The sequence below is a fragment of the Bos mutus genome, chromosome 11 (assembly GCF_027580195.1).
Source record: "Bos mutus isolate GX-2022 chromosome 11, NWIPB_WYAK_1.1, whole genome shotgun sequence".
NCBI lineage: Eukaryota > Metazoa > Chordata > Mammalia > Artiodactyla > Bovidae > Bos > Bos mutus.
The window spans coordinates 104,882,890-104,903,066 of NC_091627.1; the positions used below are offsets into that span (position 1 = coordinate 104,882,890).

The 20,177-nt window shown below is 45.4% G+C and overlaps 1 protein-coding gene across 3 annotated transcripts in view; it reads left to right on the plus strand.

Annotated features, from left to right (window-relative positions):
• ACOXL (acyl-CoA oxidase like) overlaps positions 1-20,177 on the plus strand; it is a 329,296-nt gene that overhangs the window by 16,357 nt on the left and 292,762 nt on the right. For all 3 annotated transcript variants that reach the window (XM_070380058.1, XM_070380059.1, XM_070380060.1), the window contains exon 2: positions 9,081-9,177. In XM_070380058.1, coding sequence (XP_070236159.1) covers positions 9,081-9,177 — 97 coding nt within the window. The remainder of the gene's footprint in view (positions 1-9,080; positions 9,178-20,177) is intronic.

Consider the following 20,177-nt stretch of genomic DNA (forward strand, 5'->3'; position numbering starts at 1 on the left):
AACCACCAGGCCATCCCCGGGAGGGAACGCCCATCCAGCCACTTGAGGTCTGATGATAACAGGTGAACTGCCTGCAGGGCCCCTCTTCCTCTTGCTTTGACTTCCATGCTGGACTCCAAGCCCTTTGAGCGTGGGAACTGGCCTGGCTTCTTTTGAGCGTTGAGATGGAGCAGGCGCTTTAGCAAAAGCTCAGGAAGGAAGGGGAAAAGCCAGGATGGAGGGGGAGGTTCCCTTCCATCGGTTACTCGGTCACTCGGTTCCTCGGTCATTTGGTGGGGGCCCAGGATGCAAGGATGGGGTCTAGAACTGCCTCCTTCAGGAATTCCTGTGAGGTTTTTGTCTTCAAGGAAGGACTTTCCTTCCTCTTCTTCCCTTTCCTCTCAATATTCATAGCCTTTTTTTCCCACCTGCAACCTCTGTACTTTGCTCATCAGCCAAGGTATTGGGTTGGTCAGAAGTTCATTCGGGTTTTTTCATAAGATGTTATGCAAACGTCAGAACGAACTTTTGGACATCTTCCCAGTTGAGGGAACTTCACGGCCTATATTAAACCGCAGCACTTAGAAACCACCCCCTTTGCATCTTCTCAGGTGCCTGCTGGCTCCAGGCCTTCAGCCTTTGACAGTTACCGCAAGATGATTCAACAGTTTCTTTTTCATTCACCGTCTACTCATTCACCAGGCTGTGTGTGGGGTTCACGGGGTGGTGCCGAGGTTTGGGGGTCGGAGGTCGAGTTGTGATCACGATGTTTGCTAGAAGGCGGATGGGCCCTGTGCTGGCTGCCTCTGGGGGGTCCTGTGTGCTCGCAGTGGGGTACACCTCGATTTTTAATAGAACGTTTTTTTTTTGACAATAGGGAAAGATGAATATCAGTTGGAGTGATATTTTTATCAGCCAGACAAAAAATAAAAGATAATTACAATTGCAAGCCATAATGGGAACATGAGTAACTTAACAATATAAAATAATTACATATAATTTAGGGAGTCAAGCAGAGTGATGTGGTAAGTGGAAGTGCATACATGCACATGTTTTCATCTGCCTAGCCAGTCTGTGTTTTTTGGTTGGTGCATTTAATCCATGTACATGTAAGGTGATTATCGATATGTATGATCCTATTACAATTTTCTTAATTGTTTTGGGTTTGTTTTCTGTAGGTCTTTTCCTTCTCTTGTGTTTCCTGTCTAGAGAATTTCCTTCAGCATTTGTTGTAAAGCCTGTTTGGTAGTGCTAAATTCTCTTAGCTTTTGCTTGTCTGGAAAGCTTTTGATTTCTCCAAGATGAAGCATTTTTGATTCTTGCTATTTTCAGAGAGAAGAGGGAGTTTGTTCAGGGCTGAGCTGGAGGTGTCTCCAGAAGCAGATTGCCAAAGAGACCAGGTTAAAGGCGTGGATTACTGGAGCAGAGCAATGCTGGGAAACCAGGGTTTGTTTTCAAGTTCTTGTTAGTTTTTCATTCTAGAATGTCTGTGTTGCATGGAGACACATGGTGATCAAAGGCCAGGCACCAGGGATGTCCTTTGTCATGAGCATTCAAATTAGGTATCTGAAGGTGTGGTTTCCCTTAGACCAAAACTGATTTTGATTTGGAGTGAAGAAAAACACCCACCACTGCTTCTAAAAAATGATTTGTGTGTGTATATGTGTTTAAAACACCAAGATCTTTTTTTGGTGGTGGTGTTGTCTTGCTTGTCTCTTTTTATTCTATTTTAAAATTAATTTTTATTAAAGTCTAGTTGCTTTACAATGTTGTGTTAGCTGCTGCTGCTGCTGCTGCTAAGTCACTTCAGTCGTGTCCAACTCTGTGTGACCCCAAGGACGGCAGCCCACCAGGCTCCTCTGTCCCTGGGATTCTCCAGGCAAGAACACTGGAGTGGGTTGCCATTTCCTTCCCCAATGCATGAAAGTGAAAAGTGAAAGGGAAGTCACTCAGTCGTGTCCAACTCTGTGCGACCCCATAGGTGGCAGCCCACCAGGCTCCCCTGTCCCTGGGATTCTCCAGGCAAGAACACTGGAGTGGGTTGCCATTTCCTTCTCCAATGCATGCATGCATGCTAAGTCACTACAGTTGTGTCTGACTCTGTGCGACCCCAAGGACAGCAGCCCACCAGGCTCCTCTGTCCCCGGGATTCTCCAGGCAAGAGTACTGGAGTGGGTTGCCATAATGTTAGCTTCTGGTGCTGCTGCTGCTAAGTCGCTTCAGTCATGTCCGACTCTGTGCGACCCCATAGACGGCAGCCCACCAGGCTATGCCGTCCCTGGGATTCTCCAGGCAAGAACACTGGAGTGGGTTGCCATTGCCTTCTCCATTGTGTGAAAGTGAAAAGTGAAAGTGAAGTCACTCAGTTGCATCCGACTCGTAGTGACCCCATGGACTGCAGCCTACCAGGCTCCTCCATCCATGGGATTTTCTAGGCAAGAGTACTGGAGTGGGTTGCCATTGCCTTCTCCGATGTTAGCTTCTACTGAACAGCAAAATGAATCACTCATATATATATATATATATATATATATACACACACATATATACATGTATGTATCAAGATTGCCTGAAGAAATATCAATAACCTCAGATATGCAGATGACAGCACCCTTATGGCAGAAAGTGAAGAGGAACTAAAAGTCTCTTGATGAAAGTGAAAGAGGAGAGTGAAAATGTTGGCTTAAAGCTCAACATTCAGAAAACGAAGATCATGGCATCCGGTCCCATCACTTCATGGGAAATAGATGGGGAAACAGTGGAAACAGTGTCAGACTTTCTTTTTTGGGCTTCAAAATCACTGCAGATGGTGACTGCAGCCATGAAATTAAAAGATGTTTACTCCTTGGAAGGAAAGTTATGACCAACCTAGATAGCATATTCAAAAGCAGAGATATTACTTTGCCAACAAAGATTCTAGTCAAGGCTATGGTTTTTCCAGTGGTCATGTATGGATGTGAGAGGTGGACTGTGAAGAAAGCTGAGCACCGAAGAATTGATGCTTTTGAACTGTGGTGTTGGAGAAGCCTCTTGAGAGTCCCTTGGACTGCAAGGAGGTCCAACCAGTCCATTCTAAAGGAGATCAGTCCTGGGTGTTCTTTGGAAGGACTGATGCTGAAGCTGAAACTCCAATACTTTGGCCACCTCATGCAAAGACTTGTCTCATTGGAAAAGACTCTGATGCTGGGAGGGATTGGGGGCAGAAGGAGAAGGGGACGACAGAGGATGAGATGGCTGGATGGCATCACTGACTCGATGGACATGATTTTGAGTGAACTCTGGGAGTTGGTGATGGACAGGGAGGCCTGGCGTGCTGCAATTCATGGGGTCGCAAAGAGTCGGACACGACTGAGCGACTGAACTGAACTGATCCCTTCTTTTTTCATATATGCTCTCTTCCTAACACTTGTCTCTTTTTAAAATGGACTTTTAATTTTGAAATACTTTTCAATTGATAGGAAAGTTGAAGATACAGGTTTCCCCTGTTAACATTCTACAGAACCACGGCACGTTTGCCGAAATGAAGAAGACAGCCTTGGGGCGTTGCTGTGGACTCAATCCTGGACTGCTTGGGTTTCATCGTTTCCCCCTGGCGGCCTCTCTCTTCCAGGACATTATGTGCTTCATTGTCATAGCTCCTTGGTCTCTTCTGGGCTGTGACAATTCCTCTTTCTTTCCCTGTTTTTCATAACCTTGACACTTTTGAAAAGTTTGGGTCAGATATTATGTTGAATGTCCCTCACTCCGGGCTTGTCTGGTGTTTTTCTCACCTTTAGGCTGAGGTTATGAGTTTCGGGAAAGTGTGTGAGGGGGAGTGCCCTTCTCGTCATGTCACATGATTTGATATGATACTATCGTATCGCATCACATCACATCACATCACATCACACCAGTCACATCATTTCACATCACACCATCGTATACATCCTGTCAGTGTGGCTTGGATTTTTTAATTTTGCTGTAAAGTACAATGAAATACAAAATTATTAAGTGTACACTCTCAGAATTTTGGCAAATGCGTTCACCCAGGTAACTCAAGCCTCTATCAAAGTAGAGAACATTACTATCAAGCTGAAGTTCAGGCCATCTGATGTGAAGAGCTGACTCATTGGAAAAGACCCTGATGCTGGGAAAGATTGAGGGCAGGAAGGAGAAGGGGATGACAGAGGATGAGATGGTTGGATGGCACTACCGACTCGATGGAGATGCGTTTGAGCAAGCTCTGGGAGATGGTGAAGGACAGGGAAGCCTGGCGTGAGGCAGTCCATGGCATTGCAGACTCGGACACGACTTTGTGATTGAACAACAACAACACTGTCACCCTGGAAAGCTCCCTGTGCCCCTCTCATGCCCTGCCCACCTCTGCCCTGCCCTCCAAGAGACAACCACCCTGGAAAGCTCCCGGTGCCCCTTTCATGCCCTCCCCACCTCCAAGAGACAACCACCCTGGAAAGCTCCCCCGTGCCCCTCTCATGCCCTGCCCACCTCTGCCCTGCCCTCCAAGAGACAACCACCCTGGAAAGCTCCCCCGTGCCCCTCTCATGCCCTGCCCACCTCTGCCCTGCCCTCCAAGAGACAACCACTCTTCTGCTTTTGTTCCTGCTGTGTTTTGGTTTTGTTTGTTTCAGAATTTAATAGAAATGGAATCTTACAGTGTGTTCACACGGCATATTTTTTGTGGTATAATAATTCAATTTAATCCCATAAAGCAATGAAAATGCATGAACCACAGCTACAATAGACACTTAGGAGGAATCTTATTAGCCATGTTGAGTGAGAGAAGCCAGACACAAGAGAGGACATTGTGACTAATCCCATTTCCTTAATATTCAAAAGTGGTCAAAAATAATCCATGGCATTACAGGTCAGGAGGGCAGCTAGCATGGGCAGGAGAGAGGGCATGCTCAAGAGAGAGACCACGGAGGGAGTCAGCTGATGTGCTGTTGGCTGGGGATTATACAGGTGGGTGTAATCTTTGTGATAATTCATTAGGCTATAATTTTATGACTGTTGCTTTGTTCTTGGTGTATTACATATTATTAAAATGCTTATAAGATACTAGTTTATGCCCATCAGTTGTGTGTGTGTGTGTGTGTGTGTGTGTGTGTGAGTGTATTTGATGATGCCATGTGTATTCCCTATCTATTGATAGGTAATTGCATAGCAAATTACCTCTAAGCTTAGCAGCACTTTCTGTGGGTGAGGAATTTCACAGCGTCTTAGCTGGGTCTTCCCTGACGTTGCATGTAGGGTGTTGGTTGGGGCTGAAGGTGTATAAAGGTTTGGCTGGGGCTGGCAGAGCTGCCTCAGAGGTGGGGCGCTCACATGGCTAGTTGGCTGGAGGCCTCAGCATCTTCCCAGGTGGACTTTTCTATCAGGCTGCTTGAGTGTCCACATCATGGTTGCTGGCTTTCCAGAGCGAGAGATCCCAGAGAGTCCAAAACAATGTTTTCTAGATTAATACACGCCATTTATACGTATCAGGAGTGCATTCCTTGGGCTTCCCTGGTGGCTCAGCGGTAAAGAATCTACCTGCAATGCAGGACACCCAGGTTCGATCCCTGGATCGGGTAGATCCCTTGGAGAAGGGAATGGCTCCCCACCGCAGTATTCTTGTCTGGGAAATCCCATGGACAGAGAAGCACGTACATAGTACATTCCTTTTCATTGCTAGGTAATATTCCATTTTACAACTAGATCATAATTTATCAATTCTGTTAATGAATGATGGCTGTCTGGATGCTTTCCAGTTTGGGGCTCTTATGAATAAAGTTGATACGAACATTCTTCTACAAGAATTTTTAAAAGAATGTTTATTTATGTGTTTGGCTGGCTCGATCTTAGTCTCGGCACATGGGACCTTTGATCTCCATTGTGGCGTGTGGGGGTTTTAGTTGCAGCATTCAAACTCTTAGATGTGCACTGGGGGTCTAGCTCTCTGAGCAGTGGTTGAACCTGGGCCCCTTGCACTGGGAGGGCAGAGTCTTAACCACTGGACCACCAGGGAAGTCCTGAGGTTGGCTTCTTTTCACTCAACACAGTGCTTGGAGATCGTCGCGGTGGTCATGTGTATCAGTCGTTCACTCCTTTGTATTGCTGTGTAGTGCTCTACTGTATGAACGCACCACAGTTTATCTGTTCCCTAATCGAGGGACATTTGGATTTATGTCTGTCTTTGGTGATTACAAATAAAGTTGCTATAAACATGCATGTACAATTGTTTGCGTGAATGGAGGCTTTCATTTCTCTCTGGTAAATACCCAGGAGTGAGTATTTGAGCTGAGCTGTAAACTCAAGTGTGTGTTTAACTTCACGTTCTTGTCGTTCGGTCACTAAGTTGTGTCCGACTCTTTTCGACCCCATCAGCTGCAGCACGCCAGGCTTCCCTGTCCTGCACTATCTCCTGGAGTTTGCTCAGACTCATGGTGATTGAATTCATGATGCCATCCAACCATCTCTTCTGTCATTCCCTTCTCCTCCTCTCCTCAATCTTTCTCAGCATCAGGATCTTTTCCATGACTCAGCGCTTCTCATCAGGTCGCCAAAGTATTGGAGCTTCAACATCTGTCCTTCCAGTGAATATTCAGGGTTGATTTCCTTTAGGATTGACTTCATAACACTGACACTGTTAAACTTTTCCAGAGAGGCTATAGCATTTTTTTCAAAATTCCCACTACTAGTGAACGAGAGATCCAGCTACTCTTTGTCTTCTTAACACTTGATATTATCAGTGTTTTTTATTTCAGCCTCTCTGTTAGGTATTTATGATTCAGTTTTTTAAATTAGTATCTTATAGTTTGGTCCTAATTCCACATGTGGAACTTCCCAGTGAGGCTGCTGCTGCCGCCAAGTCACTTCAGTCGTGTCCGACTCTGTGTGACCCCATAGACGGCAGCCCACTAGGCTCCCCCATCCCTGGGATTCTCCAGGCAAGAACACCAGAGTGGGTTGCCATTTCCTTCTCCAATGCATGAAAGTGAAAAGTGAAAGTGAAGTTGCTCAGTTGTGTCCGACCCTCAGCGACCCCATGGACTGCAGCCCACCAGGCTCCTCCGTCCATGGGATTTTCCAGGCAACAGTACTGGAGTGGGGTGCCATTGCATTGTCTTATTAATACTTTTGCTGGATGCTGATTCCCTACACGACTCAGGAAAAATGAAGCTCCTGTCTTTTGCTTTTGTTCTTGCCTGTAATGATCCTAGCTCAGAGGTTTTCAAGCTTGTTGTTAATAATGGAACCATGTTTTAAAAAGCTAAGTCCTACACAGACCACCAGTAGATAAGTCAGACGGTGGGGCTGTTGGGAGTAGAGCCGGCCCTCTCTGCGCCCCATCGCCACCCCAACAGCTGTCCTCAAGGAGCTGCCCAGCGTACGAGTCCCAGCTCTTACTCTCAACTCTCATGCCGTCTACCCAGGACCTGCCAGGCCTCTTAATTCCATAGGACCTCTCTCTGCCACTTACGGCACAGACATAAAAATATTTGCCAAATCTTCATATCTTACAGACCCAAGAAGACAGAAAAGAGAAACTGTATCTGTTAAAATACCAAAAACCATTGTTATTTATGATTTATACCTTGTGTGTGTATGTGTGCTGAGTCCGTCTGACTCTTTGTGACCCCATGGAGTGTCTCCTGCCAGGCTCCTCTGTCCCTGGAATTTTCCAGGAAAGAATACTGGAGTGGGTTGCCATTTCCTCCTCCAGGGCATCTTCCTGACCCAGGGATTGAACCCCAGTCTCCTTCACTGATTCTTTGTACCACTGCGCCCCCTGGGAAGCCCAGTAATCTTAGTAGGCCACCTTAAATGCTAAATACTGTTTGCATAACAAAGCTTCCCAAGGGGTGCAGTGATAAAGAATCCACCTGCCCTGCAGGAGATGCAAGAGATGAGAGTTCAATCCCTGGGTCAGAAAGATGCCCTGAAGTAAGAAATGGCAACCCATTCCAGTATTCTTGCCGGAAAATTCTGTGGACAGAGGAGCCTGGTGGGCCTCAGTCCATGGGGTCACAGAGTCTGACATGACTGAGCACAAGAACAAACAGAAAGACTAAGATTGCTAAGTGTAGAGATTGATATTTAAAAACAGAAAATGCACAAACAAATATGTATGTTTCATGGGAGAGCTTGAGATGTTCCTGAAACCCTGACTTTTCCATCACAGAGATAGTTTCCTTTTTACTTGAAAAGCATTAGGAATTTAGACATTCATATTATGATAAGCAAATGTTCAAGCTTTCAGGAGGACAGATTCTAAGATTTTTTTCATGCAGCTTTGCTATCTTTGTTAAATAGTAATTCCTTGGGGTGGCTGTTGAAGTGAAGAACAAGCGCCATCTAGTGGTTATATTTAAGTGTACAGGTCAAAATAAGTTAAAACATTTTGGAATATGTATCCTTTAATTTACATGCTAGCAAGATTATGCTCAAAATCCTTCAAGCTAGACTTCAGCAGTATATGAACTTTCAGATGTACAAGCTGGGTTTAGAAAAGGCAGAGGAACCAGAGATCAAATTGCCAGAATTCACTGGATCATGGAGAAAGCAAGGGAATTCCAGAAAATCATCTTTCTCATTGGAGGATAATTGCTTTACTATGCTGTGTTAATTTCAGCTGTACAGTAGTGTGAATCAGCTGTAAGCATAAATATGTCCTCTCTCTTTTGAGGCTCCCTCCCACTTCCCCCCAACCCCAATCCTCTAAGTCACCACAGAGCACTGGACTGAGCTCCCTGTGCGATAGAGGAGGTTTCCACTAGTCCTTTGTCTTATCCATGGGAGTGTATGCATGTCAGTCCCAACCTCCCAGTTCATCCCACCCTCCCCTCTCCGCGCCCCCCACCCCGTCCACACGTCCATCTCTAAGTCTGCATTTCTGTTCCTACCCTGCAAATACGAAACCTTCCTTTCTTTCCATTTGACCCCCTGTATTGACCACTCAGCCTGTGTCACACACACATTGGCTGCTTTTGAAGCACAGTATCAAACAAGAGCTAGGGAGACCCAGAAAAGATGTCTGTCCTATCAGATCCCTGGGTCCACAGGCTCCATTCACGGTCAATTCAAGGTCTTAACACCTATTTTGTATCCATTTGTCACAGGTATGATTTGAGTCTGGATGAAATGAGAACTTTGACATTTCAGAGAGTGACATTTACCATGGGTCTACCTCTGTTAAAACGTGCAATTCAGGATCAGGTGAGTCTCACTGTTATTATGGTGTAAAGTGTGTGAGTGAATGAGAGAGAGACAGAGAGAGAAAAAGATTTTGTTTTGCTTTGTTTGCTTTTGCAACTTGTGGAAGGAAGAGCATTAATTCTGTCCTGGGGGAGCAGACAATTTGGTGGGTATGGGAGTGTCTCCCTCACCCTCCTTTTCTGCTGCCTTCCTGTTAATCTAATTGACATTCACTTCTCTCAAGCCAACAGGCCAGGAAGTAGGAGAATCAGCAAAGGTAGTAAAATATTTGTTCACAAAACAAATATGATCTGGGGTTTCAAATTCAAATATCTGAGAAATATAATAATAAAATAATAAAAATAAAAAATTCATTTTACAGGCTTTTCAAGCATTTTAGTCTTGTCAAAAATGGATGAGTCTTGTTTGTCTAAAAATTGCCATTCTCAATGCAGTGAAATTATTTTAGTCAATTTAGCCTTGCTAAAAAGAGAGAAGGAAAGAAGCAAAGAAAATGTGAGGAGAGGATTCCTTTGTGAGGCTAGCATTAGGAGCTCTATATTTACCCGAGTTTAAGTCCATTCCATATAGTCCATTAAGTTCGTTCCATGTAGTCAAAGCTATGGTTTTCCCAGTAGTCTTGTATGGATGTGAGAGTTGGACCGTAAAGAAGGCCAAGTCCAACAGAATTGGTGCTTTTGAACTGTGGTACTGGAGAAGATTCTCGAGAGTCCCTTGGACTGCAAGGAGATCAAGCCAGTCAATCTTAAAGGAAACCAACCCTGAATATTCATTGGAGGGACTGATGCTGAAGCTGAAGTTCCAAAACTTTGGCCACTTAATGTGAAGAACTGACTCATTGGAAAAGACCCTGATGCTGGGAAAGATTGAGGGCAGGAGGTGAGGGGGGTGACAGAGGATGGGTTGGTTGGATGGCATCATTGACTCAATGGCCATGAGTTTGAGCAAACTCTGGGAGATAGTGAAGGACAGGAAAGCCTGGTGTGCTAGAGTCCATGGGGTCACAAAGAGATGGACACGACTTAGTGACTGAACACCACCAACAAAGTCCATTCATGCAGCTTCATAGCTTCCTTAAACCTAACATTTTATACAGGAACAATATACCTCTTCGTGAGACCCCTGGGGGAGGGGCCTGAACTGGGGCTGAGCTTCCTTAGATGCTGAGAAGCTGAATGTATTCTAGAGTGAGCCCAGCCCCCTTTGTGCCCCCCGTGGTTTGTAGAGGGAGAGGCTGAGGACTGACTGGTGGGAGTCTTGCCCATTCAGGAGACCACGGAGCCTTGTTTCTCTGTGGAATGTGAATCAGAGCCAGTGGGGGCCTGAGGTCATTGGTTGAGACCAGATCCCACCCCCTCACCCACCTTGGTTGGCTGTCTGTCCTGGGGAAGCAGGGACAGAAGTCAGCATCTTCTCATCAGGAGGGAGTTATGGGCAGAGCTTTGGTATCTCCTGGTGAGGTCCTGCAGTCCCTCCGAGGTGACAGGGGCACAGCATTGTCACCCTTAGATGGAGAGTATGTGCAAGGAAACACCCACAGAACAGGGTGACACATGCTGGGCAAAGCCTGGAAAATAGTTTTGCACCAATCAGAACATACTGGCAAAGTAGATGTCCAAACTGGTGAATTGCCTCTAAATGGAACATACATTTAGAAGTGAATACGATTATGTAAAGTTTAAAAATAAAATAAAATTAAAAAAAAAAAGAAGTGAATACAACCAAACAACCAACCAATTAATCTACCAACCAACCTACCAGCCAGACAACCTACCAACCTGCCAACTAATGACCAACCAAGAAAACAACCAACCAACAACCAACCACCTAACCAACCAACCAACCTAACAACCAAACAACCTACCTACCAACCTGCCAACTAACCAACCAACCAACTAACCAACCTACTAACCAACAAAATAAACAACCAGCCTACCAACCAACTAACCAACAAAACAAACAACCAACCGAATTACCAACCAAACAGCCCACCAACCAACCAACCAAACATAAAGAAACCCTAATCCCTCTTTGCTTTCAGCTGCTTTCTCCATCACAGCCAGGCCTCCAAATGCATCCAGCCTGGGGCTGGGGGGAAGGTAAGAACTTGACATGGGGGCCAGTCCCCTGCCCCTTTAATCAGCCCATTATGTCTAAGGCTTAACTTAGTGTCAAAATTCAAGACCCAGACGTGAGAGTTAATCCTGTAATGAGGTTTGCCAGTTTCAGCCCGACCCCCATGTCTGAAGGCATAGCCTGTGCACTCTTGCTCCCATGAAGCGTGTGAAGCCCTGCATCCAATTAGCTTCCTGTTTCCTTGGCTCCCTCTGAGGTCTTCAGCAGCCAGACAGCTCTGTCCTGGATGATTAGGTATGATTCCTCTGGGAGGCACAGGATTGGCCTTGGATGATCCCTCCAGTTCATTTCTGTTACTTATTTCAGGCTGTTTGGCACTTCTCTCTGCGTGAATTAGCAAAAGTCAAAAAGCCTGAAGGAAATTAAACTAGTCGGTCATCGGTCACCAGGGCACAGGCTCCTCTTGGGGGACGGGTGTCCTAAGATTCAGCAGCACATCTGTGTGTAAAGACTCTCAAATTCTACCCCGTGAACAGCTGGAGGAGCTGTCCACAGCCAGTAATTCTAGAAGAAGTGTTGTATGATTCATCCATGATTTATCTGCTTCTTCCTGAAATTATTGAGTCATGGCTGCACTGCCCGATCAGAGAGTGGTCCAAGTCCTTCCATCTTTCCCTGGCCCTCGTGTTGCTCTTAACTTTCGGGGACGATCTGATGAGCGCCCAGGCAGAGGGCGGCGTGTAACATGTGATGATGATGTTCCTGAAGACGAACGAGGAGCGAGCCGCATTTGTCTCAAGTCTCGGCAGACAGCCCACAGGCTGAGAAGAAGCCATTAAAATGTTTCCACTCTGTCTTCTCCCCTCTGTCATCTGCTCTAGATTAGAGATGTTTCGATAATTTGAAAAGGAAAACAGTATCTGACCTTGACTACAGAGCATATACACTTGCACATGTGCGCGTGCACACCCCCCCCACACACACACACAGTGTGAATAATCTCATTGCACCTTTTTGACTCTTCCTGCACCCGCTTCCAGCAGCATCGTCTTTGTGCCCCTCAGTCAACTCTCTCCTCTCTCCCTGAGAATTCAGGACCAGGTCCTGCATGGTGGAAGTCCTAGCTCCCAGGATTTCCAGATGAAGACACAGAGGACCCGGTTGGGATATCTCTTTTGTGGAAGCGCTAGAACTGGACCCCATCCCCTTCCTTGGGTGCCTGGTCCCATCTCCTCAAACACTTGTCCGTGTAGGCTGATGGTCTGCACCCAAATCACCATAACTCGTAACAACAGCTCACGTTTACTAAATTCGTATTTTGTGCCAGTTGCAGCTCTAAGAACTTTGAATGAATGGATGATCTCATTTAGTATTCCTGACAACCTTAAAGGTATTCTCATTTTACAGATGAGTAAACTGCTGCTGCTCTGCTAAGTCGCTTCAGTCGTGTCCGACTCTGTGCAACCCCATAGACGGCAGCCCACCAGGCTCCGCCGTCCCTGGGATTCTCCAGGCAAGAACACTGGAGTGGGTTGCCATTTCCTTCTCCAATGTGTGAAAGTGAAAGTGAAGTCACTCAGTCATGTCCGACCCTCAGCGACCCCACGGACTGCAGCCTTCCAGGCTCCCCCATCCATGGGATTTTCCAGGCAAGAGTACTGGAGTGGAGTGCCATTGCCTTCTCCGATGAGTAAACTGAGGCTGAGGAATTGACTAGAGGTCATAGGGAATGGAAACCCACTCCAGTATTCTTGCCTGGAAAATCCCATGGACAGAGAAGACTGGCAGGCTACAGTCCAGGGGGTGGCAAAGAGTTGGGCACAACTGAGCGACTGAGCATACGTGCACACACACGCAAGTAGTAAGCTGTGTGTGTAACTAGTGGAGCACAGATTCAAAGCCAGGGCGGTTGCTTCCTGAGCCCACTCAGATCTGGTGATTTCACCCCCCGGTGCACTAGAACCCCCTAAAGGAGCTTTCCAGACTCTTGCCACCCAGGCTGTCGGTCAGGCCCATCAGATCAGCATCTACATCTTTCAGGTGATGCAGGCTGTGTCCTGGCTTGAGAACCGAAGTGCTGACCTTCTTTCTCGGTACCCCGCACTGTCTCTCTAGATTGTTCCCATCCCACATTTGATCCCTGCCAATCATGGTTCGTATCAATAACCTCAGATATGCAGATGACACCACCCTTATGGCAGAAAGCAAAGAGGAACTGAAGAGCCGTTGATGAAAGTGAAAGGAGAGAGTGAAAAAGCTGGCTTAAAACTCAACATTCCAAAAACTAAGATCATGGCATCTGGTCCTATCACTTTATGGCAAATAGATGGGGAAACAATGGAAACAGTGAGAGACTTTATTTTCTTATAATCATTAAATTATAATAATTTAATGATTATATTTAAATTTAATAATAATTTAATGATTATTAAATATTAATAATAATCTTAAATTATTTCTTATAATTATTTTATTGGGCTCCAAAATCACTGCAGATGGTGACTGCAGCCATGAAATGAAAAGACACTTACTCCTTGGAAGAAAAGCTATGACCAACCTAGACAGCATATTAAAAAGCAGAGACATTACTTTGCCAACAAAGGTCCATCTAGTCAAAGCTATGGTTTTTCCAGTAGTCACGTATGGATGTGAGAGTTGGACTATAAAGAAAGCTGACCACCAAAGAATTGATACTTTTGAAGTTTGGTGTTGGAGAAGACTCTTTAGAGTCTCTTGGACTGCAAGAAGGTCCAACCAGTCCATCCTAAAGGAAATCAGTCCTGATTATTCATTGGAAGGACTGATGCTGAAGCTGAAACTCCACTACTTTGGCCACCTGATGTGAAGAACTGATTCACTGGAAAAGACCTTGATGCTGGGAAAGATTGGGGGCAGGAGGAGAAGGGGATGACAGAGGATGAGATGGTTGGGTGGCATCACGGACTCAATGGACATGAATTTGAGTAAGCTCTGGGAGTTGGTGATGGACAGGGAAGCCTGGTGTGCTGCAGTCCATGGGGTGACAAAGAGTCAGACATGACTGAGTGACTGAACTGAATCATGGTTCGGGGCTGACTCAGGGATACTTCATCTTAATATTTCCTTTTCCCAGGAGGGAGCCAGTGGGACTCAGGCTATTCCTGGCCAAGTGTAGGAGGAATGGGGATGGGTATCTGGGTTTGCAGCCCCACTGCACCCGTGACTGCTTCCTCCACCCCCACCTCAGCCGTCTTCTTTCCCACCTGAGCTCTTCTCATCCTAACATGAGCCACGTGGGCTGTGGGTGTGGTAGCATCTTTATTATCTAAGCCAGTGGTTCTCAAAGCATAATCTGAGGACCCCTCGGGGTTACTCCAGACCCTTTCACATCTTGATTCTACCTGAAAAGTAGACGTCAGCTGCCTGCAAGCATGACAGCAGATTTTCATCATCAATTGCAACCCAAACAGCGTAGGGCAAAACATGGAGCGCAGAAGCAGGCGCGAGAGGCCAGCTGGCTTTATTAGCCAGATGCTAAAGCAATTTGTAAAAATGCAAAACAATACCATTCTTCTCATTGATTATTTTTTGGCTTGAAAATGATGGTTGTTTTTCATAAGAATTTTGTCATTTACATTAACATGTAATAGGTTCATTATTGTTTTTAAATGAGTAAATATTTTAGAAATTCTCAGCTTTAATTGTATGGCAACTTGATAGATACAACCTGTGTAAACAAAAGCTCTTTGGAATCTGAGATAAGTTTTAAGAGTATATTGTTCAGTTGCCAAGACTCTTTGTGATCCCACTGACTGCAGCATACCAGGCTTCCCTGTCCTTCACTATCTCCCAGAGCTTGCTCAAATTCATGTTGCCACTGAGTCGGTGATGCCATCCAACCATCTCATCCTCTGTTACCTGCTTCTCCTCTTGCCCCCAGTTTTTGCCAGCCAGGGTCTTTTCCAGTGAATCGGCTCTTCATATCAGGTGGCCAAAGTATTGGAGTTTCAGCTTCAGCATCAGTCCTTCCAATGAATACTCAGGACTGATCTTCTTCAGAATGGACTGGTTGGATCTCCTTGCAGTCCAAGGGACTCTCAAGAGTCTTCTCCAACACCACAGTTCAAAAGCAACAATTCGGGTTAGGGTTAGGCACTCAGCCTTCTTTATAGTCCAACTCTCACATCCATATGTGGCTGATGAAATTATTCTTTATTATACTGTAATTATTATTTTCACGAGAATTTTAGAGACTTCCCTCGTAGCTCAGTTGGTAAAGAATCCACCTGCAGTGCAGGAGACCCGGGTTTGGAAATGGCAAACCCTGGAGAAGGACCCTGGAGAGCCTGGAGAAGGAAATGGCAACCCACTCCAGTATTCTTGCCGCTTCTTGCCTGGGAAATCCCCTGGACAGAGGAGCCTGGTGGGCTACAAAAGTGACCATGGGGATCACAAAAGTCGGACACAAGTTAGTAACTAAACCACCACCATACTGTAATTATTATTTCAATCAGAATTTTAGACAGTGTCTGTTTGGTATGGTTTGGGTTTTTATATTTAGAGACATATCTGGGGCAAGGGGGTGGTCAGATCTGGAATGGAATAAGCTTCAAAAGTCAGCTCCCCTTAGAAGGCATCAGGGAGTGCGGATCACTATTGCTTTCTTCATGAACCCTGAGAAAAGGAGCAGGCTTTTCCAGGAAGCCATTACACTGACGCTGTCGGCGTGTTGCAGAAAGGACCTGAGCAGGGATGTGCCAGGGGGCTGAGGCTGTCCACCACCCCTCTGGCCCCACCCAGGCCCACTCTGTCACCCACCACTGCCAGCACGATGACCAGGCACACCTGCTCCACCCACCCTGGGACTGGTCCCTGACTCCTTTGCGCTCTTGGCTCCCACACCCTGGCCTTGGCTCTGCCCGTGACCCCCCGGCTTCTGTTTGTACCAGCACCTGGGGGCCTGACAGGCTGCCGTGCGCTGGGCCTCGCGTGCTGTCTCTGGCAGGAGGCCCTGTCCCAGCTCCAGCTGCATGACTTGGGCCCTGGCCACCTGGCCAGCACTTTGGTTGGGTCAGCCCTGGCCCCGTGGGAAGCCCTGGAGGATTTGAGCAGAGATGACAGGACAGAGTGAGGGCCTGTTTACAGAAGTTCCTCTGTGTAGATTGGCACCTGAACAGAGTTGTCATCTGTGACGCTACAGGGATTCTTTGCAAGGGTGGGCCAGGGGGTGAGCTAGGACCCAGCCAGGGACGCCACTGCGGCTGTGGGCTTGGTGCTATGTATTTATTGCACTGGAAACCATCCTGCATAATGGAAATTTCTCATTTTAAGGCACAGTGATTCTTCTTGCATTGAACTATTATGTTAAACATAACAATAGTGATTACCTGTTATCGTTTGCTAAGGCCCTGCTATGTGCCAAGAGAGGTGAGTCATTCATTTTACAGTCATTTATTGAATGCCTACTACAAAGTAGTTCGAGAGGCAGTGAACAAAACAGGCAAAAAATATACCCGCATTACGGAGTTCACATTTTAGGCAGCAAACTAATAAAAAAGTAAATTTATGTCGGATGGTTGTCGATGCTAGACATAAAAATCAAGCGTGGTAAACTGGAAAAGAAGTAACCCTATCTCTGTCCACAGATGATATAATTTTTTTAATGTAGAAAACCCTAAAGATTCCACTAACAAACTGTTAGAACTGATAAACAAATTTGGTAAAGTTGCAAGGTACACAATCCATCACTCTTTTCCATTAAAATTCATATAAAATAGTGCACTTCCCATTAAGAGCTAAGTAAGCTCATGAAATCAGGCTGGTAATGTCAATACAGTACATTCTTCAATGGTGCTGTCAGTGTTGGTAAATTATATGATTACAGTAATCATCATAAAAATTTCCAAGGCAGCTAGGAGTTTGGTAGGAAGCATATGCTGCCAAGAGAAGCGGCATTAAATTTAAGGCAAGAATTTGGAAAATCTGAAGCCGTCAAAAAGCTGCAGTGATATTGTGACAGGTGAAAAATATCTTTGGACAGAGCCATGGGAATGTCATTTTCCGTCATTCCTCTTCTGGGCTTTCCTGGAGTAGTCAAGGCCCCTGGGGAGGACAGAAGCACAGTGGCGACAGGCAGCCTTTGTTACAGAATTCTCCCAGCACTGTGCTCAGGGCCCCCACTCTGTGGCCTCAGGGGAGAATCAGCCAAGAATAAAGAACAGCTGAGAGCAAGAAGGGTCAGATGTGGGGGCCACAGTGAGAATCCTGGATTTGTTTTGCAAAGGTAACTGTAGTCATAGGAGGGTTTTCTCAAGGGTGGATAGGGAAGAGGAGGTAGGGAAGCACAGTATAATGCTTATTATATTTTCCTAGTTTTTGACCACACAGCACAGCATGGAATCTTAGTTCCCTGACCAGGGATTGAACCTATGCCCTCTGCAGTGGAAGTGTCGTGTCTTAACCACCGGACTACCAGGGAAGTCCTGTAATGCTTGTTTTGAAAGTATTACACCCGTGGCAGATTCATGTTCGTGTATGGCAAAACCAATACAATATTGTAAAGTAATTAGCCTCCAATTGAAATAGATAAATTTAAATGAAAAAGGAAGTATTATAGTATCTCGGTCAAAATTTACAAGTTTATTCAAAAAATGTTTATGGAAATGCAAAAGACCTGGAATCGTTAAAGCGGTTCTAAAAAAGGACACATTTGGAGAGCTCTCACTATTTGATTTCAAGACTTGTTCACAGTGTCTCAAGATTATGTGGTATTGGCATAAGGTCAGACACACAGATTAATAGGACAGAATAGAGAGTCCTAAAATAAATCCACACATGAGTGATCAATAGATTTTTGGACAATGTTGCCAGGGCAATTCAATGGGAAAATAAAAGTCTTCTCAATAAATAGTGCTGGAATGACTTATAAACTTATAGAAAAAAAGTTAGCTTTGATCCCTACCTCGCGCTACACACAAAAATAATTTGAGATGTATTATACACCTAAACATGAATTCCACAATTAGAGTTTGTGGAAGAACAAAGGAGAAGGCAGAGGTTTCTTAGAGAGGACGTCAAATGCTAAACACATAAAAGAAAAAGAACTGATAAATTGATCTTTATCAAAATTAAAAGCTGTTGTTCATCAAAAGACATCATGAAGAGAAGAAAAAGACAATCACCAAACCAGGAAAAAATGCCTACAATGCATATATCTGAAAAAATTATGTCCAGATACAAAAGCCTTGTACCCAGGACATATAAAGGGTTCTTAGAGCTAAATGCTAAGAAGATAAACTATTCAATGTAAAAAATGGGCCAAAGACTTGAATAGACCCTTTATAAAAGGGTCCAAATGGCCAATAAGCATAGAAAAATGTGCTCAGCATCTTTAGTCATCTGAGAAATGCACATTTAAATCATAATGAGAGGCTTTCCTGGTGGCTGGGTAGCTCAGACTCCGAGCTTGCAGTGTAGGGGCCCAGGTTTGATCCCTGGCCAGGCAGCTAGATCCCACATGCCACAACTAAGAGTTCTCACTTGGGCCTGAAGACCTGGTGCAGCCAAACAAACCCAGCCAGCCAGCACCCAACAAGCCAAAGAGCCCACAGTGAGATGACATCGCAAGCCCTTGAGAATAGCTGAAGGTGGGAAAGACAATACTGATGAGGATTTGGAGAAACTAGAATTCTCACGCACTGTTGGTCGGAGTGGAAAATGGTATAGTCATTCTGCACAAGTGTTCAGCACTTCCTTACAACCCTTTAACCAGCAGTTGCATTCCTGGGGGCTTACAACAGAGAAATGGAAACACATATCCCCACAGGGACTTGTTCATGAATGCTTACCTCAACTTTACTTGAAATAAGCCCATGCTGAACACAACACAAATGTCCATCAATAAGGGATTGGACAAACTGTGGAACATCTGCAGATGGAAGACTACTTGGCCATGACAAAGAATGAACGACAGATACACAGAGCAGCGTGGGCGCCTTGTTTGCCCAGAAGAAGGCAGATGTGAAAGTACATACTGTGTACTTCCATTTTTTCTAAGTTCAAGAACAGGAAAAGCTAGTGAATATTGATGACAAGAGAACAGTGGTGCCCATGGGGGTGGTGACCCTGTAAAGGAGAATGAGGAAACTTTCTAGGTGGCACAGGGATGTCCCGTGATCTTAATTGATGATGGACCAGAGCTCATGCATTTACGCTCTGTGCATTTTGCTGTATGTAAATTTTGCCTTGATACTAAGATCATCCTGGCTGATATTTGAGGCAGAGTGCAACAGGAGGCCAGCTGAAAGGCTGTTAGAATAGTCCAGGTTCAAGATGGTGATGGGAGATGGAAGCAGTGAACAGACTTGGGACCCCTTTTGGAGGGAGGGTCAGGACTAGGTAGCCCAGTAGGCAAGAGTCTTGTTTAAAGCAGGCCCCAGAGGACTGAATCCTTGAAGCCCATTTACTTATTCTATTTGTATGTTTTACTCTGGTTCATTTTCTTGCTAAAATAATTGAAGGTTTATTATAATACAGGACATGTATTCAGTTCAGTTCAGTCGCTCAGTTATGTTCAACTCTTTGTGACCCCATGGACTGCAGTACACCATGCCTTCCTGTCTATCACCAACTCCCAGAGCTTACTCAAACTCATGTTCTTCAAGTTGGTGATGCCATCCAACCATCTCATCCTCTGTTGTCCCCTTCTCCTGCCTTCAATCTTTCCCAGCATCAGGGTCTTTTCCAATGAGTCAGTTCTTCACATCAGGTGGCCAAAGTAGTGGAGTTTCTGCTTTAGCTTCAGTCCTTTCAGTGAATAATCAGGACTGATTTCCTTTAGGATTGACTGGCTGGATCTCCTTGCAGTCCAAGGGACTCCCAAGAGTCTTCTCCAACACCACAGTTCAAAAGCAGCAATTCTTTGGCAGTCAGCTTTCTTTATAGTC